The 21,856-nt window shown below is 32.3% G+C and overlaps 2 protein-coding genes across 2 annotated transcripts; one reads left to right on the top strand and one right to left on the bottom strand.

The window, feature by feature from the left end:
• Positions 1-13: 13 nt before the first annotated feature.
• LOC129810488 (troponin C) lies at positions 14-10,105 on the top strand. Its single transcript, XM_055861035.1, has 6 exons — positions 14-358; positions 482-512; positions 5,316-5,459; positions 5,680-5,762; positions 5,848-6,016; positions 9,856-10,105. The coding sequence occupies exons 1-6, from the start codon at positions 347-349 to the stop codon at positions 9,882-9,884; spliced, it is 468 nt and encodes a 155-aa protein (XP_055717010.1). The 5' UTR covers positions 14-346; the 3' UTR covers positions 9,885-10,105.
• A 1,188-nt stretch (positions 10,106-11,293) lies between these two features.
• On the bottom strand, positions 11,294-20,265 carry LOC129810468 (mitochondrial sodium/calcium exchanger protein-like). The gene is made up of 4 exons (XM_055861014.1): positions 19,924-20,265; positions 14,928-15,098; positions 14,385-14,841; positions 11,294-14,319 (listed from the first exon to the last, which is right to left on the bottom strand). Exons 2-4 carry the CDS (start codon positions 15,042-15,044, stop codon positions 13,919-13,921), a joined length of 975 nt encoding a protein of 324 aa, XP_055716989.1. The 5' UTR covers positions 15,045-15,098; positions 19,924-20,265; the 3' UTR covers positions 11,294-13,918.
• Positions 20,266-21,856: the final 1,591 nt, after the last annotated feature.

Here is a 21,856-nt window from a genome sequence, read left to right as displayed (position 1 = left end):
TTGCGTGTAGTGTATTTCTGGATCGTTAGGATTCGTCTGCCACACGCTGATGGCAAACGGCTATAATTGCTGCCGCTGACGGAGGGTAATAACTCCAAGAATGAAAATTCTGGGATTCAGTTTTAAGACGGTCATTGGTGAAAATAGTCTGCGGTTGAGTTGCTCCGGAACTTGAGCTAGACACTTTTCACACTTTTCCCCATTCGAATTTTGTGCATTTTTGCGCGCAGTGATTGGTCTTAAAACCACTCTTTTTTTTTGCTCCCACTGACCCTTAAATATCGTTTTAAGTTCTATTACTTTTAAATTATCTTTTGTGACCACACAGCCCAAATCAACATCCAAAATGCAGGATATTGTAAGTATCATCTGTGCTGAGATTCGTATCAAAATCATTGAACTGGAATAATTCTTTGGGATCATTGACAATTAATGTGAGATCTTTCTTCTATTCAAACCACCCAAAAAAATATATATATAGTCCGATGAACTACCCCCAGAGCAAATTGCTGGTGAGTGAAATTTATTGAACATCTAACCGCTTTGAAATGAATTTATTTATTGATTTGAATAAAACCAGAAGCATACTATAAAAAAATTTTCCACAATCCCCGATAGGCTGGGCTTTCCATTTTGATGGTGAAGTTTTTCTTCTGTTGAAAATTTCAAGTTAAAAGCGGCAATCTGTCTCGTGCCAAAATTAATTTTCTTTACTTACATTTCGGTTGGAAAAACAACTAGACGTATATTTCGTTTCTTCATTTGTGAACAAAATATACTAGAATATCTATTTTCAGTTTCGGTTATAATTTTGTGTCCGGTTTTCTGGCCAAACGATCATTTGTACGAAATTTTATGTGGGTGAAGAAATTTTATTTAACACACAACTCAGTTATAAATACAATATTTGATATGTGTTTGGGCCAATATACAAATATAAAATATATGGAGGCACTCTGTTTAGAATCTGCTTGGAGAATCTCTTTTCTCAAAACTCAAGTGCACTAAGGCATCATCAATTTCACGAAAGTTATGAAAATTTTTATATTTTGCCATCTTTTAAGCTCCGAAATATAAAAATTGCGAATTTTTGCTCATCAAACCAAATCAACCTAGACTAAGATTCATACGAAGTGGTTGGATTTTGCCAGTGGATGGAGGAGCTGAGAATTAAATATTGTGATTCTGTGCCAAAAGGATTTTATTCAGTAAAATATTATCTGTCTCAATTTACGACAAGCTCAACAAAGAATTAGATAAATCGGGACTATTGAGTGTTTCTCAACACCATTCTCAAAGCTCTTGCCTGATTATTTTTGGAAGATTTTGCCTTCAATAATCCCCAGTTAAAATTGAGAAGCCTCTATCTAATCTCGACACTTGAGCCATTTACGTAAAGCACTAAATTAATCGTTTGATTTTATCAAGATCTTGAACATATTTTTGCATACTAAAGGATTTTAGTAATTAACATAATCACAATGACCATAATATACTATTATTGTTAAAGTCTTTATGTTCTCCCACATTTATGCATCTTTATTGCAATTCTTAAAAAAAATCACAAATATACAGCTTTTCTTTTACATAACTTCAGATATTATATTTTATTATAGTAACAATTTAGAAAAAAGAACATAATAAATGGAAAATAAAAACCGTTATGCTTCTAATAAAAATCATGCAGTTGGAGCTCTAAAACAGAAATCCCGTCTACCATTAGAATATCAACTAATGTATTCTATTTTCTGACATTATTTTTACAGAATGTCTCAAGAATATGTGAAGAAAAACTCTAATAATTGTGATTTATTCTGAGAATTGTAATAAAAATTCGCAAACTTGAGCACAAATGAAGGGGTTAGAGAGGGTGATGGTATAAATCTTTTCAAAGTTGAGATCTAGTCATTTTTAAACTAATCTGCAGTTCTTCCGGTGTTCGTCAAAGAATGTCTGTATGTCAAATTAAAATACTCTAAGTTTTTACGATTATTCTAATTTGAGACTAAGATATTCTCTGATGAACACCGGAAGAATGACTGAGATATGGTTTATATATGGTTTTTAAGTTCTAAACCTTCTTAAAGGGTTACGTGGGTCATTCTGTTTTATAGGAATAAATGTGTATAATAGTTAAATATGTCAAGAATATGTTCTGAAAGTTTCCAGTTATTTAAAATAAAATTATAGGAAGTGGGGGAAACGATTTCATTGAAATTTCGCACCCTTATTCTCGATAGGATTATTGAAGTCTTCCTTGATCACAACTTATTTTACAATAAGAAAAGTGCTGTAAAACATATCAAAGACAGGATTTTTTGGTGTAAATTTCTTCCAACTAGGGCAAAGTGCTCTCCCTTCGAACGTTCATGCCTTCGAATAATGTGAATTTCTTTTGTTTTTCGTAAGACATTTACACTAAATTATCACGGAATTATCAATAATTGATGATAAGCCAACTAATATTTAATAGAAATGTGTGAGTCTCTTAGGAAAACTAACAGAAAATTCACATTATTCGAAGGCATGAATGTACTAAGGGAGAGTACTTTCCTCTACCCAAATTTCTTCTTTTTTTTTTCAAAAATCCCAAGTATGAGCTTTCCAAATCTGCTAACAGAAAATAATTTATTGTTGTAGGGTGAAAGGAACACCTATTGACACTTTAAGAACTCGTGTCAGGACCTATTGACACCCTACTCTGTACCATTTGGGGAATACGAAATTTGAACACTTAATCTTTATCGGAAAACGTAGATTCATGAAAAAACACCACATTACATACATTTTATTAGATATATTCAATAAATTTCAACATTTTGACAAAAGTGTCAATAAGGGTTCCATGTCGAAGAGGTGTTCATTCGACCCTACTTCAGATAAATCCTATTAACTCTTTCGCGTCTTTAGGGTCATATATGACCCGGGGAAAAAAGTTTCTTTTTGGCTATTTACATTAATTGAAATCTAACTGGTGTCTTGAGAAAATGAGCCAAGAATCTTACATCCTTCTATTATGATGTCGTGCACGAACAGATAGATTTCAATTAATGTAAATACCCAAAAAAAACTTTTTCCCCGAGTCATGACATTACCCTAAAGACGCGAAAGAGTTAAATAATCTTGTCCATCGCAAAGGTAGATTTTCCAAAGACTTTTGAAAATCTGGACAGGAGGTTGAATTTTTAACTTTTAATTTTTAAATGAAAATTTCAGGAAATATTAAATTTTGATACTTTTGTGTACTTAAAAGTTTTAATTAAAAAAATTATTGTGTTGAAAAAAAAGTATCAGAAAATGTGTTTGCTTTTTAGTCTTCAAGACCCACGTAAACCTATAACAGACCAGTTTTTCTTTTTTGAGAAATTTTGACTTTTAATGATACACAGTAAAAAAATTACAAGGATAATCGTTGGTTTGCTTTCTTACCACGATTATTCTTGTAAAGTTACACAAATTATGTATTTCAACAAAACGTGTAATCTGAAAATGTGTAATTTAAATTTGATGTAATTGTAAACCGTGTAATCAACTGGGAATGATTACACAGTTTTGTATATTTTCTTACATATTTCGAGTAAAATTACACAGTTTTCAAGTAAAAGGTGTACAAATTACACAGTTTTCAGACAAAATGTGTACAAATTACACAAATGTGTATTAGTACACACGATTACATGTTTAATGTAAAATTTACAATGAAAATCATGATAAAGCAGCCAAAAATTTTTTACTGTGTAGCATAAGGGACTTACTCCGTCAAAATCCTAAATTTACAATAGTGCTACTTGCTGTTTAATAAAATTAAGAACGATGTAGGACTGATGTGATAGATAAAGGGACTCTCCGGTGATGGCCAATGGATTTCCTTGTGAGGTGACTTGAGTGAAACCCTGGCCTGCCATCACTGGAGACGGAGAGTCTCCTATCTACCAAAATTAAGAACTTCCAAGAACGGGATTATACCTTTAATCTGAAACATTCATCAATCATCAAATGATAGAAAACTTGTTCTCAAATATTTTTAAACAACTAAGGAAGTGTAGGGGAAGCCTTTCAGGCATCGCATACAATCTTGCTTCTCATTTTTCCCATATTTCTTTAATGAATCTGATCTAAATTTCTCAGGAAATGTGTGACTTAAGATTAGCCATTAAAATAATATATTGCCACTAAGTCAGATTCATTAAAGGAATATGAGAAGATATCAAGTGTTCGAAGCCAGAGTATATGCGAAGCCTGAAAGCCTTCCCTTAGTATAGTTCTTGAGAATACTTGAGCTCCTAAAAAAATATGGCAGTCATATTTCACTGGCTTATAGGGTTCCCAAAATCACGCTGTCTGTTATAAAATTATCGAATTTAAATCTTATTGTTAGACCTCAGGTCTGAAAAGATAGAGATACTAAGGCCAAACCTTGATAAATTTCAGTTGTTTTCCTAGACTTTTGAGATTGGAGAGTAGCTGTAAAACATTTACAATAATTAACCACAATGAAATAGACGCAAAAGAAAGTCAAGTGAATGTATTTAAAGATCTTGGGAGATTTTGCGGGGAAAAAATGAAGATGTTTGCTGAAAAATTATTTTGAACTTCGTCTCCACATTTAGATAATGTTTTGACGTGCAATAATAAAACTTGGGAAAACACTTTTTTCAACACTTTCCATGGAAAAAAATCTTAGCTTTAAAAAAAACCAAAATGCGTTGAATTTTATTTAAATAATGTTAAAGATCTTTTAAACTTCTCAGTTTATTGTACATTTCAATTCTTGACAAGTTTTTCATAGATAAAAGAGTTTTCATATTTTAAGTTTGTGCAGGAAATAGAGTTAATTGAATATCTTTAATTTTTGAAATTAAAATTTCAGAATACTGCCAAAAATAGCCCATAATTTGGTGATTAAACCTATTCATAACTTTCGTGGAAGCTATTTTCAAAAGTGGAATTTCATCAATGCATCAGTCACTCACAACAAATTACTCAGCTGGTTCAATTTCGTCTTACGACAAGCACTAAATTTTTCTCAATAGTTCCTTTTCATCTCAATCATCTTTTTTTATGCCATCCTCCTTCGCTCGATCATCAATATGCCTTAGTTTAAAAGACAGGCTATTCACTTTTACAAAGTTCTTTTTTTTCGCGCTAATTTTTGCAATCATCAACCAGCCGTCAAATTGGAGTAAAGCCAAGTCAATCATCAAGAACATAACACATTTCACTTTTTAACACAACATATATTATTTTACCCACGCCTATATAGTTAAGATTGTGATATATAGGTGAAAATTGTACATCAATTGCTTTCCATATAGTGCTCCAGAAAGCCTTCAACAGCTTCGATGCCCAAAAAACTGGAAGTATTTCCACGGAAACTGTGGCAGAAATCCTGAGACTCATGGGTCAGCCATTTAACAAGAAGATCCTCGAGGAGCTCATTGATGAAGTTGATGAGGACAGTGAGTATAAAATTGCAGTATTTCTTTTTTTTTTAAACGGGCGCGAAAACGCCTCGCAGAGCTTCTGAAACAAGGTTAAAAATACAATTTCACTTGAATAATGGATATTGGAGCGAATTAAAGCCTACATGCGCGGAATATATAGTAAACAAGAGCACATTAGTGTGATATTTTTAGTAACATCAAAATGAATATGTATTTTTTCCTCCCCCTCACCCAGAATCCGGCCGTTTGGAGTTCAACGAATTCGTCCAACTTGCTGCGAAATTCATCGTGGAGGAGGATGCGGAAGCTATGCAGAAGGTATGCTACCTACACATTTCGTTAAAAATAATGAACTTTTATGGTGGACTAAAATTGCAATTTCAATATTTCATTTGGCAAAAAGGAACTCCGAGAGGCGTTCCGTCTGTATGACAAGGAGGGTAATGGCTATATTCCTACCACATGCCTCAGAGAAATCCTCCGTGAATTGGACGATCAGCTCACAGAACATGAATTGGACATCATGATAGAGGAGATTGACTCCGATGGATCTGGAACGGTTGACTTTGATGGTGAGATGCTTGCTTCTTTCATCAAAAAAATGAATTTATTTGTTTTTTACTTCCTCCCCATCAAAGTCATGTCTCTCACTTGTTGCCTTTTAGCCGAATCCTCACAATTCATATTTCTTCAGCAAATTTCTTTGATGTGATCCATACCAAATTTTACTGCAAAAGTTTTTTTTTTTCATTTTAAATCCAAATTTCTGACATCGTAAACTGCTAAATTCACCTTTCCCACGCACTTGATCAACCAGCTGCCTGATACTGATAAAAAAAGAATTTAATCGCTTTTTTATTGATGTTTTATTGATTGATTTATCGGTTGGCTGTCTCAAGAAATTTTCATAGTCTGCATTATTTTAAAAACTCGCCATTAATTAGACAGTTTTATCATGGAAACTTTATTTTTAAATTAGTGGCCAGATTCAAGTTTCTTTAAAACACTTTATATAAATTCTTCTAAATAAGGATGTAAGGTAAAGTGCCCTCGCTCGACCGGTTCCTCGTCTCGACCGGTAGATTTATTTATTCAATTTATTTATATTTGCTATAATATTTTGCGTATGATCTAATATTAATATTGAAATTGAAATTGACCATTAAACATTCAAAAATTTACCCACCGGTCGAATCGAAGAATCCGGTTAAGTGAGGGTACTTTACCTTACTTGGCGGACATAAATTTTTTTTTTTGGAGATAGATTATACGGAGAATACGCTATTAATAAAACATGACAAAAATTATTACTGGTAGATGTGGGTAACTTTACCGTCCGAGGGTGAGTTTCCACCATGCTTTTTGTAAGCTTTTCCTTAATCTTAGCACTTAAAAATGATTTTCCCCGATCCTATCTACCATATCCGATCAATAAAGACCATCCTTAAGAGATAGGATTAAAGAAAAGCTTACTAACAGATAGAAAAGTCAAACCTGGAAGGCAATCATCCGCATCTACGGTATGCAAAACACCTCTGGGTGTGAATTCTGAGATGCGTGAGTTATTCACGTGAGAAATTCACGGCTTCTAGATCGCCTCTTGTAATTGTTTCATGAAGTTTTCATACTAAGTGTCATGTGAAACACTCACAGAACCTTAGAATTAATATGAAACTTTTTGTGAAAGCTTCACAAACTCCTTAAAAAATGAGATCTCAGAGCGGTGAAATTATCACGTGAATAACACACCATCTCAGAATTCATACCCTGATCAGGTTTACCGATTAAAAACTAAGAATTTGACTGACATGAAGTCTGAATCTATATCATAAATACAGTAGACTCTCTCTCAATCGGGAATATGGGGCAAAATGTCATCCGGTTTAGCGATAGAATTGAGCGTCAAAGCTTTTGTAAATTCCACAAAAAGTGCTCAATTATAAAGAATCACGATAAAATAGGAAGAACTACAGAGAATTTGAGCGAATTAGCTTCATAATTAAACGTGAAAATTGTCAACAAAATTTGTCGCCCGATTGAGAAAGAGCCGATTGAGCGAGAGTTTACTGTATATTTATAATAATATTGTTTCTTAATATTAACATCGCATAACTATCGATTGACATTCTCAGAATATCGGTAGATTTTTCATTCAAATCAAATAACTTTGTCGGACGAAGCCCTAGAGAGCGGACTGTTCAACAAAATGGGATAATTTGGAATCGTGTCTAATTTGGAACTTAAGAGATTTCCTAACAGTTTTAAATGACAGAAGGAAAAAACAACGTAGAAGTACTCCCGAATATAAGTCTTGTACTTCCTCCTGGTTTTCTTTTCTCTTTAACCATCTGAATCAGAGACAAATTCTCAAAATTCCAAAAACGACGTAATTCCAAATTACCCATTCTTACCTTAATCCCTATAAATAATAGCATTAACTGATTCTAACCAATTAACGATACCGTGGAGTGGATGATTTGTTCCAAAAAAACGATTTTGATGGTTTTATAATTGCGTTTAGAAAGAAGTCAAAGAAAAGGACTCGAATATGAAACACTTGCTTCATAGAATAAGCGCTCCACCACTTAAACATAAGGCCCTTACATATTGTAAATTTTTTTTATCAAAATGGGGCACTTTAACAAGATTTAAAATGATCCATTGGACTAAAATGAAAAACTTCTGTACGTCTATCACCGACTTAGCATTGTTTGCAATCTCCATGACAAAATCATTGAATTCACAACAATTGAAATACATATATTTTTCGAATTGAATACCATAGAAAGAATAAGATAATTAAAATAACGAAAAAATCTTTTGATTTAAAAATCTATGCTTTTATTTGAAATAAAATTTACTTGAATTTTTAAGATGTCCAACAATCGATATAAAAAGAAAAAAAATGATGGCAAAGCGTCCTCGCTTTGCGGAGTGCTTGAACTCACGAGAAAGAGCTCTCCGTGTATTATCCTACCGATTCAATTGATTCATAAATTAAAAAACACTCCGAAATAGATTTTTTTAAAGAAGAGCTCATTTTAGAATGTTTCAGTACGAATGGCAAGCATAAGGACATATAGATAAATAAATTCGAGGTATATCAATTACGAGTATATTACCGATTAATTACCAATGAAGTCCAATGTAACCGGATTGAAAATTTTAAGATCTTTCAAAAAATCCAAATTTACACAAATTGGTTGGATAATAGGCTGTACAAAATGGTTTAACTTTGAGCTCCGAAAATCCAATATCAAAATATTTTTCGGACATAGGCGCCTATGAATGAAATATTCACCTTGACTATCTAAAAAACATATTCGATATCGAAAAAATCGTAGGAGCCGTTTTCGAAATAAACCAGAAGAACATGGTTTTGGAGGGAAAGAGGGGAGTGTGGGGAAAAGGAAATAGTCTATCCTAGATAATGTGGACTTATAGAAGGGATCGTCGTAGACCGGAACCGTTTGGCTCTTACCGTCTGGCCTCTAGCCCTCAAGGTTTCGAACAAATAAAACAAGGTTTTTGAAAAATATTTGAGAAAAATACATCAATTATGGATACTTCACCGATTAATTACCAAGTAAGTCCGATGCTGCCGGGATAGAAATTTCAAGATCTTTCAAAAGTTATTCAAATTTAAGCAAATCGGTTGAAAAACAGACCCCCAAAATGGTATAACTTTTCCTTCGAAAATTCGAAAGGAAATAATTACCTTGACTATCTTCAAAACATATTCGGAATTGATAAATTTTGTATGGATCGTTTTCGAAATAAATATCGTTTTAGTGGGGAAGGAAGGGGGTCTGGGGGGAGGAAGACTGTCCTAGACAATATTGACTTATGTGAGGCGTCATCTAAGGTCGTAGGTCGATATCTCCAATCGCTTGGCCTCTAGCCGTGTCTGAAGTAGAAAAAGGGGGATTATATTATCGCTATCTCTTTGAGTTCGAGCAGTATTATTTTATTATTTTTCAATAATAACCCATGATTTACAAAATATTGGTGAATCCTTAACCCCACTAACAAATTCATAAAAGTCTGTACTTTTATTTACAAACTTTGTTCGTAACATGATGTCTCCGGGAAGATTTTTATTTATTTACAAACGTTTGTTAATTAACATTTTGTAAAATGTTGCTTTAGTTTTGCCTGACAAACAAAACTGTACGAACAATAACAAAATATTATGAGAAATTTAGCTTAGGTGAAGATAAAAATATTTGTCAAGCGATCAAGCTTTAATCATTTACAAGCCCATTATAAATTTCCAATAATGTTCACAAAATTTTACAAAAAAAATAACAAGCTTTTTTCTACAAAAATTACACTGCTGCAAAATGACCCCTGCTTGAATTCATCATAACTTTACAATATCTCACCAATTTCTTTTCCTTTTTCTTTGCAGAATTCATGGAGATGATGACGGGAGAATAATTTCATCAAATCTTTTCATCTTTATTTTACTATGAGACTTTCTGTTGAAAGTGTTTAAAAAAAAAACTGATCACTTTACTCTTTTTTCCTCATATTTACTTTTCACTAAACTGATTGCATTTCTACACTATTTCTATTTAATTAATTTATTTTTATTTCTCTACGTTTAATACAAGAAAGCCTATTTTATCAATTAAATAAATATGTCAAGTGGAAGTCAATTCAAGTCTTTTAATTACGCCCACCTCTCCATAAAGTCTTGTGTTTTGTCGACCTCCTCTTCTTGCTGAACTGGAAATCTTTAAAGTAATATTTTACAAGATCTTCATGATTTGCGCCGTAATCGTGAATAATTTCTCCTTCGGCCAGGATGCAGAAAAACATAAATATCCCGTAGATGATGAAAATATAAATTCCAGTACTTCTTCTGGCACAATTTCCCGTAACTGCTATTGCAATTGTTTGGGAAATTAGGATTATCACTAAAAAGGTCACCACAGTACTGCCCATTTGACCAAGTTTGCAAGGGATACTTCCATTTCCACTGCTGATCATTTCGTAGATGAAAACTGTTGGAATGTAGATAAGAATATGAAACATAGGCACCCCATAGGACATTGCAAATCCCGTTCGATGGTATCCTTGCTTAGTTAGGGCCAAACTCGAAAGTAGCTCACTGGCGGAACTCCCCCAGGCCAAAATTGTAAGTTTTAGTGTGGCTATTGAAATCTTTGAAACGACTCCCAAGGTGAAGAGAATGCTGTCAATCTCTTCAGAGATGAAATGCAGTGCAGTCATGGATCCCAATAAACTCATTGCCATATAAATAACATGGTATTGCGGCTCACTCTCAACAACAGACGTCATAAAGACAATAATGCTGGCAATTGATCCAATAACCAAGAGGATCAGCCACAGAACAACACCAAATACTTCCAGATCAGAGGCTGTAAGCGAATCAGGTCAAGACATAATAAATTAATTAGTCTTTATGAACTTTAGGGATCATAAATTTGGATTTTTTTTCTTGTTACAAGAATGTAAAAAATCTGGCAGTACTACAAGCTGTATTTAATAAAAATACAATTAAGACATGAAATATTCATTTGTTTGGAAGTTGTAAGTCTTCCAGCTATTTCAGTACACCTTACAAGGAAAATATGATAATAATCATAAAATGAAACATTTCTAGAAATAGAGCTTAAATTATTTCTTTGTCAAGTGAATTAAATTACAAACTTTCACAAATGAATGTTCTAATTTTACTTCATTCTTTGCACTAAATAAAATTGAATTAATTTTAATTCGAGATAAAATATTTCAAAATCACAATAGATCGATCTGTGTTAAATTTAAATCATTAGAGCAGTAAAAACACATGTAAAGCTTTTTCTAAAATTATTCATGAATTTTATTGTAGTAGAAGATCATTTATTTATTGCACAAGTCAGTGAACATGTTTTAATTAAAAATGCATTACATTTAATGAATAAATTAAATATATCAGTACATTAATTTACTTTTAGTGAGCAATAAATCAATTCATTTATGTTTTGCTCATAAATGGAATTCAATAATATGTTTTTCTCACGACCATTCACTTTTTTGTATTCGACATATTTAACTATTAAAAGCTACTTTTACTGATTTTCATAAACAAAGAAAAGGACACAAAATGTAGATCAGTGTTTATTTGAAGAAATACATCAAAATTCTACTTTGTATAATCAACATTTGGCAAAGATACAGAATTTTAAAGATACTAGTAAATTAATTAATGATATATTGCATAGGGGAGAGCAGAGCTAAATCGAACACAATTTTAATTTTCAACTCAGACTAGATTTTAGTTAATTTTTTTTCTTAAGTCTTTATTTCTAGAATCGTAACCAGTAGGGCTATATAATTAAATCCTCGAATTCGAATTACGATCATCCCATTTCGACTACAAAGTTTCTGATCAGTATTTGAAAAATAAACAGTGTTTCCCAGTTATTTTATTTTCTTTTATAATCTATTGCAATTTGTCATAGCTGGATACCTCTCAGAATTTAATTCAAATTTTATACTATTGACTTTTGTATTTACTCCACCTCTTATATTTTCAGAGACTTTTAGAATGAAGTTGGAAAATGAACAAAAATTGAATTTTAACGCTAAACCTACCAAGAGCGGTCACATTGACCTCTTTAAAAGCTTTTTAAAATTAACACATATTTAAACGGTACAATGTCGCTATCAAACTTTATGAATTTCTTAAAATATGCATGCAATATATCTTTTAGTGTTTAAATTTTAATTTTTTTCTCTTTTCCATTTGACCGAGCGCGCTAGGAAAAACCCTTCACAGACCTTCAGACTTGAAGATTAGCCGAGAGATGGCTTAGCGTAATTATATTCGAAATAATGGTTAAACCACAAATAATTTTCCACTAAGCTGTTTCTCGGCTTAAGTCCTAAGTGTGTCAAGAACTAAAACGGTCGGTAGGTTTAGTGTTAAGAAAAATCTTACAGGTTTGGTATATTTTTTAAGTATTAATATTTAATAAATGGAACGGACAATTTAATATAATTTGATTTCCTATTTTATGTTTTTAATCCTTTTCTAATCTTCTTTTGATTTTTTTTTCTTTTTCAATTTTGAAACATTTTCACTTACTTCCTGTTTTGCATTATTAATTTTCCACCCTTTTGTGAAACCGTTGTTCACTATTTTTGTGTATGTAATTTTTAAACAAATTAAAAAAAAGATCTATTTTACTCGTTTAATTTAAATATCTCTTAGAAAAGGAATTTAAGTGATAGAGCTCTCACTTTATTATGCAGTCCCAAGTTCGAATCCTTTACACAGAAAAAAAATGTAAAATTTTTCGTAAATGTTTGTGAATTCTCACTGGGAACTTACGAAATGCTCCTAAATCGTATAACTCATAAAAAGTTCGTAAAGGTTTGTACTTTATCCACAAAACATTGTTGGTTACATGAGCACTTAATGAGAATTTTTTGTTATTTTAGAAACATTTGTTCGTTAATTTTTCTAAGCATACAAAAAATGTTCATAAATTTTGTCATTTGTTCGTAAAGTTTTATCAACAATGTTTGTGAAATAATACAAACCATACAAACTCTTACGAACTTTTTTATAGTTTATGCGATATAAGGGCATTTCGTAAGTTCCCGGTAGGAATTCACAAACATGTACGAACAATTTTATGAATTTTTTTTTTTTCTGTGTATCACTAGAAATTTCTTGGCAGTACAAGTGTACAAATAAGCCGATAATCGCATCTTTGTGTTAGAAAAATAATAATTGCAGCATTTAGAAATCTCGTTTATAAGAAGACCACTTTATTTAAGGACATAGTTTTATTATTTTTTTTATTATTTCTTCTTCCCTATCATCCTTATTTCTTATATATTTCTAATTTACTCTTTTCTCATTCCTCTAAGTATAATATTGCTTTTGAAACTCTCAGTTAGAGAAAAATCTTCTAAAAATTCAAACATTCAAAATTTATCACACAAATACAAATAAATATATTAATATTTAAATAGTTTTAAAAGTAAAAGTTTGATGACAAACATAATTATTTAAAAAAGTCACACCACATCTTGAAAAGGAAAATCTTTAAAACCATTTAGAAATAAGCGGTCAGATCTGCTTTATAATGCACCAACTTTAAAAAGATTGTAATTTTATTCTTTTTCTCGAAACAAAAATGCTGTTCTCTTAATAAATTTATAATAATTACAATATTCAATGGCTGACAAGATCGGAAGTTGATCACTTTCCTCTATAGAAAAATTCTTCCAAAATTTGGAATATATTTACTCTTAAACAGTAAATTTATTATTATTATGAATAAAAAGGTTTGTACATGATATCCCTGTACAATCTAGTCCCACTTTCCTCTAATTTACTATTTTGCTAATAGGATTATGCAATATGTTTTCTCATTAATCTACATTCAAGTGCTTCTGCTGATCATCCTGATCAATAATCTATTTCCTCCACACCATATTTTTGATGCAATTTAATGGGAAATATATTTCACTAAAGTAAACTCACCTTGAAAGAGGAAAGCTATTAATTGCGGAAAAGTGATACAATGAATTACATTGAGAACTTTGCACCATTTCTTTCCTGCCACTGAGTAATCAACCATTGGAATTGTGAGTAGAAGTATCAGGAAAAGTGGTGCTTGAATCACCTCCAAGAACTTTTCGTAATACCAATTGGAAGGTTTGAGCATATCTTCATCCAATGGAGTGATGTTTTCCAGGAAATTTTGCAAGAGTCCCTTGTTAGTGGTTCTTCTCCAGCCAAATGGCAAGCCCTTTCGCTTGTGCCGCCGAACAACAGCTTCAGCCTCAATTTCCAAAGCTTCTTCAGCTATTTCGGCAATTTCAATGCCTTCGGTGTGTTCCTGTTGTTCTGTTAAAAAAACATAATTCATAAAGTGAATCATGGAACTTTTCTGTAAATTTAATTATGCTCACTCTTTGCTTTGTAGTTCTGGATTAAATGATTTCCAATGACCAGTATCAGATAAATTATGTATAAACCATAGAGAATAATTCCTTCTGCCATTGAAAACTTCCTGTCGGAAATGAAAATTGCAAAAAGACAGACACTGATGGCTAGAAAAATTGTATCTCTGTAGTATTGTCGACTGGTCACACGAAATGGTTTCAGGATGACAATGCAGGCAGGAACAACAGAGACATTGAAAGCAGTTGATCCTAGAACTTCTTCAACAAGAGACTCCATAATCTCAGAAAAATCATCCAGAAAAATTGCAAAGATTGCCGGTAAACCAGATCCAATTGCAATTAATGTTGTTCCAGCCAGAGATTCACTAAGGCCCATTCTGTTGGCAACAATATTAACCACAGGAAAGAGAAATCGCTCAGCAATAAGTCCAATGAGAAGAAAAAGTGCCACAAGGAGAAGAATCTTTTTGTATTAAAGATACAAAAAATTAATTGAGATGTATTGGCGGAATATGGTGACATACGACAACCATAAAGATAAGACCTTACCATGAAAATTATCACAGAAATAGACTGCAAACTCGATGATAGTATACCAAAGCAATAAATATATGGTGTGTAGCTTATAAATGTTTCTCTCGATCCACATGATTCAGGATTGTTCATCACAAAGGCGCACTTCAAGTCATTCGGATAGTAATGGACATCGTAACAATCCTCCTGCAAAGAACAAGACATCAAAATCAACTTCGAAAATGCGGTTTAAAATAAGGAAGAAACGTTTTATTTGAATTATATCTTGCAATTTAAAATTCAAACTCGTTCTAAATTAATTGGCAAGACGAGGATACTACAATTTATCAAAACATTTAATTTTTATAACCTACATTATATATAAATATTTAAAAAAAAATGAATTTTTCGTACGAATCGTTTCCCTAAAATAAAATTGATTTTGAAAAATTACTACATTTTGCCAATTATGTACATTATTATATAATGTATTTGTACATATTTAATCACAGTTAAAAAAATACACTTTAAAGAAAATGTTAAATGTTCATGTCATTTATAGATCTCCCGTTTAATCATTTATGATATTTATTAATTCCCAGACGATCTGTTTACCTCATCCACTTCATCTGTTTAATACGGACGATGTGATCTGACCAGTACAAGATTGCATAAATATTACTCCCTCCGTTCCGAAATAAGTCGTACGTTTGGCGAAAAATTAGGGATTAAGGAATGGTTTCAGAGAATGTTTTTGTTATTTGCAAATATCTTGTGTATGAACTATCCTCCATGTTCAGGGATAATATGGGGATCTTATCACGATGGTAAGTTGAGGAACCGATATGTTGAAGTTGTCCATTTTTCGCGTTTTTTGCAAAGAGCTCCGATAGATAGTTAATTACTAAAAAATGGACTGTGATTAACATTACAGGCTAGAATTTATTCTAAATTTTTAGTATGCACAAGTAGAACTCAACAGTTATTACCGATATGACATTTTTTATTGCTCAAATTTTGCAGAATGAGCAATAAAAGAACATCCTTTTTTATGTTTTCGAATATCTGGATGCAAAATGGTGAGAGATAGGGACTTGGGACCTCCAGCGGACCCCCCATAAGTTGACCCTGGGACAATTTATATGTTTCTCTAAAACATATACAGAATTGAAGAAAAAAATCATACGACGTGTTTTCGAGCAATCCCAAAAAACATGATTTTGGAGGGGAAGGGGAGGGGTGGGGGCAAAATAAAGGACATATTAATGGTCCCAGGGTCAACTTATGGGGGGGTCCCCCGAAAGTCCCAAGTCTGTATCTCTGACCATTCTGCACCTATTTTAGATTGAAAATAAAACGCAAAAAATAAGGCATTTTTAAGACATTCGTTCCTCAACATACTATCAAGACTGGACCGCAATTTTAGTTCTGGACATTAGCAATAGTTCCTTGCAAGAGATAATTGTTGATGCAGAAAACATTTAGCAACAAACTTTCCCTTAATTCCAATTTTTCCCAAACGTATGACTTATTTTGGAACAAGAATTTTTCCCAAACGTACGACTTATTTCGGAACGGAGGGAGTATATACCTATTTTTTATTAATTTATCTAAACAATAAGAACTAAAATGTGCAGATATACAGCATCGGAGAAAAGTTTCTTGACAAAGCTTTGATAGATAGATATATAGATTTATAGATAGTTCTTATAGATAGATAGATTTTATAGATAGCTTTGTTCGAAAAATCAGATGAAAAAAAATATTAAAAAAGAAACTTTTTAAAATTTTTCTATTTGAAAATGAATTTTCTGTAATCCATTGACGTTATTTATTTATTTAAAAAATAAATAAATAAATAATTTTATTTTATATAAAAAATAATTGTTTTCTAGAGGTTGATAATTTTTCATTGGCCAAAAGTTTCTTGACACATTTGGAGAAGTCACTCAAAATGGCCAAATACATGCAACTAACTTCTTGTAATCCAGTTTGAAATTTTGAAGTTAAGTCATTTGAGAATAATGAGTGGATTTGCACATTATAAATAATTGTAATTTGATAATTTATAATTTAGGTTAAAATGCCAAATTACAAGATGTCAAAAGAAGAAAAATCATCCAGATTTCCCTTCTTTTTTTTATGAATATGCGTTATCAGTTGTGTAAATTTATAGAAAATCACATGAATAATATCTATTGATTACAGATAATTCATTTGCAAAAAAAAACTTGAAAAGTAATTTTTTCTATCGTTTTTTTTACCTGATCTCAAGAACGAATCTTTAGTCAAGTAAGGGTCTCTCGACATTTCATTTTTCCATACGTTTTTGCCTAGAGACACTGAAGACTGTTGGCAAGTTTTTTCCTAAAGAGAATTGAGTTATCAGTCTGATATATTTCGAAATCCTGCATTAAAAGCTATCTTAAAATACATATTTCATAATGTTCGCCAAAATAATACAAGAACTACAAGCAAATTTGTTTAAGTCACGGTGCAATATCTGCAAATTTTTTACAAGAAAAAGTAAAAAAATAGCTTCACGTTTTATTAGGCTTGATGGGCCCCTGTTGTCAAGAAACTTTTGGTCGATCCTAGATAAATTAAAGGGACAGATAATCCTAACCGGCTTATGTAGGTGAGATTCTTAACGTGAGCTAACTCGGAGTGCATGCAAATTCGATTTGGAGCTGAAGTTGGGAGACGCCATTCAGTTATCTTGAATAAAATTCGTGAAATTATACAAATTTTGTATTTAAACCAAAATATCAAGGATTTGGATGAACTGACAGAAAAGTGTTATATGGGTGAAATGTAGACCAGAATGTTCTTTATAATTTTTCCATAGAACATGATCTCATCGATTACTCAGAAGCCAAGATAATCGAGGTTTTTTGTTTCTTAACTCGTTTTTTCATCCAGAGTTCCCCAGTCATTTGTTGAACTTCAACTATATCAAAGAATTGTTGTATTTTGTGGGACTTTCCATTTAAAACCCTATTTTAAGTGTCTTAGTGGAGTAGAGGCAGTCAAATTGGCATCTGAGTGATTTCAAAGCGTTATTATGGGAAAAATCATTTTTTTCACACTTAAACGGCAAAATCGGAGTGATAGCGTAGTCTGAGCGGAAAATGATGTATGGACGAAATGTAGAGATAAATGTGTTCTACAATTGTGTCGAAGTAATCATCAAAATCGGTTCAGCGACAGTCGAGATAATTGAGGTTATGTGATATTGAAATTCGTTTTTTGACTGTGGCGCCCCTGGTGTTGGTCCCACGAAGTTCAAATGTTCTAGAAAGTTGTAGTATTTGGTGAGATCTTTCGTTTAAGCCCTCATTCATCAAAATCGGTCACATAGAACCGGAGATATGATTTTTTAAATTTTGTGAACTTTGACCCCTCATATCTCCGGTTCTATTGAAACCACAGCGCACATACGCACCATTTTGGAAACGTCCTAGACTGGACTACAACATACTAAAATTTCATTAACTTGCACAATGCCGTTTTTGAGAAAAGTGACTTTGAATTTCGATGAATTTTGACGCTATCACAGCGCCACCTGTAGTGACTTTTTGAACTTCCATCTGAAAGTGCTCATTGAGACGAAACCAAAAAGGTAAAATTTATGTCGATATGTTAATTAGAACCGGAGATAGAGGCCGGTCAATGTTCGAACTTTGACCCCTTATAGCTCGGGTCAGGGGTTATGGATCGACTTAAGGTTTTTTTTGTTTGATAGATATAATCAACGGCTACAACATACTAAAATTTCAGCCCGATCGCATAAGGAATTTTTGAGTTATTTAACTTTTAAGATTTAAAAATTTTCTTTTTAATAATAGTGCCCCTAGCGGTGGTTTTATGAACTTGCGATGTTAGAAGAGGAAGTGGCATTTCACGAGAGCTTTCCAAAAAGCCCTCATTTTTTAAATTCTGACAATTAGAACCGGAGTTATGGCCATTTTAAGAAAATTTTTTTGGACCCTTATAGCTCGGGTCAGGGGGGTCGGGGGACCTTAAGTTTGGTATTGATGGAAAGCTCTAAGGCCCAGCTATAACATACTAAAATTTGAGCTCGCTCGATGCCATAGGGGCGGAGCTATTGAGAAAACAAAAAAAGGGGGGTCTTCAAAATGGCGGAAGAAGGGGTGGGGGGTGGGGGGTCAATGCACCATGTTGCAATTTTCATACGATATTTAACCTTTGCCGAAAACCGCAAGTCGATATCTTTTTTAGTTTAGGAGCTATTAAGCTCCAAAGAGCGGCCGGACGGCCGGCCGGCCGGACGGACGGCCGGCCGGCCGGCCGGCCGGGAACGTAACTTAGCCCCCCATATATTCGTGATCAGGAAGTGGCGAAACACATTTTGGCCAAGTTTGAGCGCGATCGGAGGACATGAAATTTTGTTAGGATTATAGTAGGTGAGATTGTTAAGAATCTCACCTAATACTACAGTTCTAATTACTTTAGACAAAAATGCTAAAAATTTATTTTTATGGTGTATATTTTAAGCAAATCTCTGGAGCATTTTTCTTAAACTGACGATCCCTTCTTGAGTTACCATGTACCACTGAAATATTCAACTAAGCCAGTATTTCTCTTATAAGATTCTGGAATTTTGATATTCTTTGCATTCTTTACGGATGATTTTAAAATACTTGCTTGCATATTGGATTGCTGGCAAATTGGGCTGTGAATTGAATTTTGGGGGTAAAGAGGTAAGTAAGTGAGGTGTAGTAAGTAAATTAGAAAGTAGTTGGTAGTAAGTTTAGAAAACGAATTTCTGATCAATTTTTTTACATTTTTATTGACCAAAATTATTTTTTTTAAGGCAATTTTAAATTGTTTACTGACGATTTGGATTTATTTATCGATCAAATTTTCTAATTTGCTACCGGATGTCCGATGACCGGTGTACCAATCGTTCATAGTGAGGCTTAACCTTTTTGTCTGAATTATTGGTAAAATGAGTGTAATGAACAAAATTAAAAAGATCAAATAGAAACAGAATATTTTTATAATTCACCTATTTTCTATGCTGCTCTGGCTAGATTCGGTGAAAAGATTTCTCCAAACATATACCGCAACATGAAGTAATAATGTTGAAGGGAATTTTTCAGGAATACTCGGATCACCTCACGAGGAACATTTCTTACAGTCGTGGCCAGCCATCGCTCCACATCCACCGCTGTATGACACTCGTAACCCAAAACTCTTAAGGTATTGGCTGTATTATCTGCTGGTGCATATTCGAATAGTTCCGTGCTTACAACAGAACGAGTTCTGAGTCTCTCCAAATCTTCGAGGGCATCGAACCAATCCCTCGTCCTAATGCGACGCGCCTCCGATGCAGCAGTCTCACTTATACAATTTTTCATAGTTTCATTTTCTAATTTTATCACAGAATATTGCTCACTTAATTCGTAAAATTTCACTTCTAACTCGGTGTATTTTTCTTTTGGAACAAAATACTTCTCCAAGAGTTTGCCGAAAAAAGAATTGAGTAAAATTTTCAAAAGTACACAAAACTGTTTCATTTTTAGATTTTTGTATGATTGCACTACACAGGGCAGACCCTTCGCGTTAGATAGTCTGGAAGACAATAATAAACAAGGGGGAATTTTTATACCTTTATGTTGCATGGGGATTGTGTTAGTGAATGAAATGTTACCAGTACTATTGCATTTTGACAACATAATGCATTTAGAAATCCAGAAATAAATAATTTGCAATATGAGGAAAACGAGGAACTTTAAACTCAAAACAATCCATGAACAAACCGTAATATTTAAAGAATGATAATTGATTCTTTGAAATGATTTTCAGAAACAATTCATAACACAGATAACTTAGTAAATACGATTTCTAAAATAGTTTATAATTTGAGATATTTCTTTTCTGTCTTCTTTATCAGATTCTTTTTAGAAAATCACTCATATCAATCATATCAATCACATCTTTTTAATTATTTTTTCCAAATTGTTATAATAAATGAAAATGTATTTTTTTATTGCCAAAAATCACGTGCACAGGAAAAATATATTTCGTAAAATAGTTCGTAAACATTTGTAAATGTCTGGGAATTGCAAAATGCTCGTAAATCGTATAACCCACAAAAAAGTTTGTAAAAGTTTGCACTTTACACAAATACTATTCGTAATATAATCACTTGACGAACATTTTTCTTCTTTTACATACAATTGTTCCTAAATATTTGTAAAAAAGCACAAAAAATATTTTATGAAATTATTCGTAAATGTTTGAGAATTCCTATTGGGGACTTACGAAATGCTCTAGTCGTATAATCCAATTAGTTCGTCAAAGTTTGTATTTTTTCGCAAACATTGTTCGTAATATGATCACTTTTTTTCAAAATCACAAAGAATTTTTTGTACTTTTTCGAACATTTGTTGGTATATTTTTGTTTGTCTAGCAAAAATTTACGAACAAATAACAAAATTCTACGATTTTTTTGTGTTTTTACGAAAATTTACGAACAAATGTTTGTAAAAGTGCAAAAAAATGCTCGTCAAGTGATCATGTTACGAACAGCGTTTGTTAAAAATACAAACTTTTACAAACTTGTTTTTGGGTTATACGATTTACGAGCATTTCGTAAGTCTCCGATAGGAATTCACAAACTTTTACGCACAATTTTACAAAATATTTTTTCTGTGTACAGAAAAATGTTCGTAGAATTTTGTCACTTTTTGTAAAGTTTTGTCAGTCAAACAAAAATGCATGAACAAATTTTTGTAAAAATTTTTATGAAAATGAGCATTTCGTAATTCCCCAGTACGAATTCACAATTAAGAAAAATATTACAAAATTTTTTTTCTGTGTGTTCGAAAATATTTAAACAGAAACAGAGAATATTATAAAAGTTAAAGAAGATTAAAATTAAAGTAGAATACAATTTTTATCTTTTGAATTTTAATTAAATATAAATAGGGTAAGTG

This window comes from Phlebotomus papatasi, chromosome 1, assembly GCF_024763615.1.
Source record: "Phlebotomus papatasi isolate M1 chromosome 1, Ppap_2.1, whole genome shotgun sequence".
Classification (NCBI taxonomy): domain Eukaryota; kingdom Metazoa; phylum Arthropoda; class Insecta; order Diptera; family Psychodidae; genus Phlebotomus; species Phlebotomus papatasi.
This window is presented reverse-complemented; position numbering and strand designations above follow the sequence as displayed.